Below are 5,688 nucleotides of genomic sequence, written 5' to 3'. Positions count from 1 at the left end.
TGTTATATCTTCATTTAATAAGTGAGAATTAAAGGAATTTTTCATCCTTTAAAAGGTAGATGAACCAAAAAAGATGAAATCATCTTCTTGATTTGATTCTTCCTTACAGGAAGGAACTTGTTGCTGAGGTGAAAATGATATGAATCTTGTTGGGAAAAGTGACCACTTACTTCCTTTTGAGAGTTTGTTATTCAGAAGATGAGGTAAGGTAGGAATAGTTGGCCATACACCCTAGATCAGTGATAGAGAACCTTTTAAAGATGGAGTGTCAGGCCCCATCTTCCCAGACCAAGTGCCATGCCCATGCCCCCACCCAGAGGCCACATTCTGTGCCCTTTCCCCCACTGACTGCTGGGTGCACCTTGTCCCCCACCCCTTAGTCTACCCAGGGGAAGGAGGAAGCACTCCCACTGGACTACTGGGCAGACTGGGACTACAGGGGTGGGTGACGCAGTCAGATCTGGGGAGAGGTAAGGGACACAAGCACTCTGCTCCCCCTAGTTATGTGAGTGATGATTTCTCAAACCTAGGGGGGTAAAAAGCAAAAATGCCCTAGCTTACAAAAAAAACCCTTATAGGAAAAATGACCCTCAGGTTAAATGACATCATCCTGACACATTCACCCCATCAAATTCCAGCCTTCCAGAAGCAGCTATCCTCCAAATTAACTTTTTTAACCAATGCACAAGGGTTGAAGTCAGGTTTTAATCTGGATGCAGAATTGATATTTTCCAGAGTGTTTTCCTGAGCTTCTAGTCAACCTATTCTCCCTCAGGCAGGTATCCATTTGAATGCAAATTGAACTGGCTAGTAAGAAGTGAGGGGACTAAGAATGCAAATTAAGCCCAAACTTGCTTGTGAAAGAAACTGGGGAAGGGAGCTACAGAATAGCAAACAGCCCAACTGAGGTATAAACTCAAAAGATATCTCCAAATCACAAGAATACTTTGTATAACTTGCTTCTGATAGTAAATACCCAAGTTGTTTCTATCTCACTCAGGCCAAAGGTAATGAAGAGGCCATTGTATTCAGAAGGGGGTGGGGCAATCTTGTCCTGCAAGGGATTAGGTTTGGAAGAGACCAGTTTACTAACTCCTACTGGGGAGGACAGGAGGGAAGCAGCCCAACTGTGACTTCCTCCAGTTTTCTAGTTAGGAACTCTGGCAAACTGTGCTACAGTGACAGGGCACTGGGTCCTTGGTATGTGTGTCCATAGAGAGGTCTAGATGTGCCAGCTGTGGCACATGTGACATAGGTTTGCCACCACGGCCCCCAATTCAGGGAGCAGATTTCAAAGGGTTCATAGGAAAGATGAATTGGGTCTCTATACTAAAACTACAGGAAAAGTCAGCCCTGGAGAAATGGGAATCTGAAGAATAACATCCTATAAACATAATAGGAAACAATTTTAATAAGAAAAAAAAGAATAGATATCTTAAGAGGCTGTTGTGGGTACAGAGAAAACTTCAAAATATGAATACAATTATCTAGCACAATCTTGTAAAAGAATGTCAGGACTAATTAAAACTCAAATTAGCTTAGGCTAATGAAGAAAAATCCTAAAACCAAGAAAAAGAGGGCCATAATTTTTTAAAGCTATATTCAGGGAAGGAAGAACAAAGAGATGTTACAGCTACTTGGAACTGATGGGACCATGACAGTTGAAAAGAGGGAAGGTAGAACTACTTATCCTTTATTTTCTCTGCCCAGGAGAGTGACCTTCGAACTGGAATAAACAAATACAAAAATGGCAAATTGGGAGCTGATGCCAATATAAATAGGGAGATAGTCACTGAGGGGCTCTTGATGAATTCAATTCAATTGGTCCAGGTAAACAATGTCTTTTGGTTAATATGACTGCTCAGTTCAATGATATCTGAAATCATGAAACAAGCCTATTGCAAAAGTCTGGATTTTAAAGAGTAGTTTAGCTTCAATTTCCTGTAAACTTCTGTAACACATTAAAGAGATGGTTAGGGAATATCTAGAAATGGCAGTGAGAATTACAAAGAGTATGACTTTTAAATCATATGGGAATAATCTCACTTTGTTCTTTAATATTTGCTTAACTGGGAGATAATAGGAATGCTAGGATTTATCTGATTTTAGCAAAATGTCATATATAAAAGGTAGAGAGGTATGGGGTACATTATAATACAATTAGATCTGGAACTGGTTAAATGGTCAGTCTCATTAATGGTTTAATGTTAAGTTGGCAGGAGGTACTCCAGTATAGTGATCCAGGGATCTATGCTATTTATTTAACATTTTAAAAAAATACTGATTTGGATGGCACACTTGCCAAATTTGCAGATGACATAAATCTAGTAGGATTAGATAAGAGGCCCTGGAAGATAAGGGTCAGATTTTAGCAAGATTCTGACTTTTATAGTGGGCTTAATAATAGTTAACATTTATATAGCAATTACTATGTGTTAAACATTGTGCTAAGCACTTTATAATCACTGTTCATTTGATTCTTACAGCTATCATGGGAAGTAGCTGCTATTATGAGCCCCATTTTACAGATGAGGAAACTGAGGCAAACCAATTAATTGACTTGCCTAGGGTCACACAGGTAGAAAATGTCTGAGGCTGGATTTGAACTCAGTTCTTTCTGATTCCAGGCCTGGAACTCTATCCACTGTGTCACCTAGAGCTTTACCTAATGAGATAAATTTTAAAAGGGAAAGTGTAAAGTCTTACAAAAAACTTCTAATAATTAGAAGTATCCTAAAGGAGAACTGGCTCATTCTGGAGGTGATGAAAGTTCAATGGCCACTAATCTGTTAATGTATTGGCACTCTTTTTTGGTTACTGGAATGGCCACTGAAATACCTTCCATCTAAATTCCATGATTTTTACCACAACTTCATGATACTCTAAGTATTATTTATATTTTGCAGAAAAACAAATTTCAGATGGGCTAAGTGATTTGCCCAAAGTCACAGAGCTGCAAACAGAATTTAGGTGTGACCCCAAAGCACTCTTTCTACTATGAAATTATGAATCACATGTGATCTTCTCTCTTTACAGAAATGAAATCCAGACATACAACCAACCTTTAGTTTTCCTTTCTTTGGTTTCTTGTTCTTGGAGTGAATTTCTTTGTTGCTGACAAGTCCTGCACTTGCTTAAAAGCTCTTGAAGAGTTGGAATCAGAGCTGGGTTCAGCTGTTTGGGAGTGTGCACCGAAAGGAGCAAAGCAAGTGCCCGAAGGTCCTATAAAAGCCATATGATAAAACATATATACATATATATATATGTATATATATATATATGTAATTAATTAATTTTATTTAATTGATTAATTTAGAGCATTTTCCCAGGATTACAAAAATCATGTTCTTTCCCTCCCTTCCCCTCCAGCCTCCTCCCATATCCAACGCACAATTCCACTGGGTTTTACATGTGTCTTTGGTCAAGACCTATTTCCATATTATTGATATTTGCACTAGGGTGATCATTTAGGGTTTATAACTCCAATCACATCCCCATTCCATATGATAAAATATGAAAAATTCTAAAAAAAATTTTTGGGTACATTAAAATTACAGTTCACTTTATATACTTCTATTGAAATCTTTTCTGGTCTCCTGAGCACACTCAAGGGACCAGATCAGATTATAGAGTTAGCAAAAAAGAAAATGTAGCCCTGTAGAAAGGCTTTTACTATTTCAAAATAGAAGGCTAGGAAATTTTAATATCCTGTTATAAGAATATTGTTGGGAATTGCAAATGATTTATACTTGACTTGATCTTTTACTATATAGTGGCTCATCTAGGATCAGAGAGTATGTCTTGTATGTGTTCCATGACCTGCTCTCTAGCAAGTTTTAAAAACAGTAAGATTTTCTATACAATTCCCTCCATCTCATAGGTTTCGCATCTTAATGCTTTGTTGCTGTTCAGTGTTACATTTTTTCCCTATACTATGTATTTTCTTAACAAAACATAAACAGTTAGCTATGGTTATGCCATTAAAAGAAAATAGCTTAAAAATGCTGTACTATTCAGTATTTTTTATTGTTTTCATACTGGATAGTGCAATAATCAGATTAATTTTGTCAAAAATAATCTTAGGCTATGATAAAGTTCTAGAATAATATTCTAGGTAATATCTTCAAGTCTTTCCAGGCAACAGAAATGAAGACTGTTACTTGGTTGCTCTTTTCTTTTTTTGAAAATCTCTATCATCTGCTTAGAATCAATTTTAAGAAAGAAGAGCAGAAAAGGCTAGGCAATCAGGGTTAAATAATTTGCTCAAGGTCACACAGGTAGGAAGTGTCTGAGGCCAGACTTGAATCTAGTGTCTTTTGACTGCAGGCCTGGTGCTCTACTCACTGTGCTACCTAGCTGCCCCTTAGTTACTCTGTAGTTCACTGCACAAATAACATCTAGGTTCTAACATTCCATTAGTTAAAACTGTAGATCACAATAGCATCAAAATATTTATTTTAAAAGCTAAATCATGCTAAAGCTATAGTTCAAACATATTCGTCAATCACAAGTAGTTTTTTAATGTTAATGTGCTTTGTCTAAATCTTACCCCATTTAAGGAAGAACTTGCTTTGGAAATTTCAACTCGGTTGGTAAAATCAGCCTGTAAGCTCTGATACTGATTTATTAAGTTTGTAATAAGAGTGCTAATCAAATTGGCACAATTTGCTTCAGAAAACACCTGACCTTGAACCTGAAAGAAACACATATTTTTAAGCTTCTAATTGCCCACATTATGAAAATAAACTTTAATAACTAATAGGAAATTTTTTTTATATAAAGAAGCAAAACATACCTTTAAGAGGAAGTGGGTCAAGAATGTATAAACGAAGTTGTTATTGAGGAAGGTCCTTTCATCCATTAGGATACATTTAATATACTCTGCGAAAACGGGATCTTCACATAAAAGCTTAATGCAGTTTTTTGACATAGAGGACTAAAAATGGGAAAAAGAAGCACTGAAATAACCTATTATAATAGGTTATGTGAAACTAGATTATTTAAAAGACTTGTCTGAATTGAGAAGTCACTAGTAACTTGTGCAAATAACTAGCTGAAGTCTATAGGACTGGCAGTTATTTTTAAAGTACCTTTTCCCTTAGGCAGTGTCACTTTATAGAGAATAACGTTTTTATTAAATAACAGAAATTAAACATTTATTATTGTCCTCATAGTAAAAGTAAACACCTTTATTGCTATGAAGTAGTTGGAATGGGGCAAGGAGAACAATTTCTGTAAAAGGTCTGAATCACATAATGTTTTTAAAAGAATAGTGGCTTCCTTCATTACTTAAAAAAACAAATCAATTGCACTAATTAGACTTAAGGCTATAAAATATCATTCCTTAGTCCTCAGTGGCCACCTTATAGATAAATATGATTCTTGGATCAGAATATCAAGTACGTGCTTGTTCACTAGGTGCTAACAAATTTATTCTCAAATAAGCATTAATCTTCCTTTATATTACTAATTTGCTTTCTTCACACCATACTAAGACCCCTCTAAATAGCATAAACCCTATCTTTAACCAATCTCTTTGTCTTAGGTATCTTATCCTACCTAAATTAGCCAGTTCAAATTGATATAGTTTTATTATAGTTTAGCTTTCACATTTTAATATAATCAATGTTCTTCAACAAATAGTATATTTTAAACAAAAATAATTTTTATTGAATTCTTTAAACTTAT

The 5,688-nt window shown here is 35.7% G+C and overlaps 1 protein-coding gene across 11 annotated transcripts in view; it reads right to left on the bottom strand.

Moving 5' to 3' along the window:
* The window catches only part of USP34 (ubiquitin specific peptidase 34), a 357,595-nt gene that overhangs the window by 1,748 nt on the left and 350,159 nt on the right, over nucleotides 1-5,688 (bottom strand). For all 11 annotated transcript variants that reach the window (XM_056813961.1, XM_056813959.1, XM_056813952.1 and 8 more), the window contains 3 exons: nucleotides 4,796-4,936; nucleotides 4,550-4,693; nucleotides 3,063-3,222 (listed from right to left, as the gene is read on the bottom strand). In XM_056813961.1, the coding sequence (XP_056669939.1) occupies nucleotides 3,063-3,222; nucleotides 4,550-4,693; nucleotides 4,796-4,936 (445 nt within the window). The remainder of the gene's footprint in view (nucleotides 1-3,062; nucleotides 3,223-4,549; nucleotides 4,694-4,795; nucleotides 4,937-5,688) is intronic.

Source organism: Monodelphis domestica, chromosome 1 (assembly GCF_027887165.1).
Source record: "Monodelphis domestica isolate mMonDom1 chromosome 1, mMonDom1.pri, whole genome shotgun sequence".
Lineage (NCBI taxonomy): Eukaryota > Metazoa > Chordata > Mammalia > Didelphimorphia > Didelphidae > Monodelphis > Monodelphis domestica.
The sequence above is the reverse complement of the archived record's forward strand: the minus strand, read 5'-3'. Positions and strand labels throughout refer to the sequence as shown.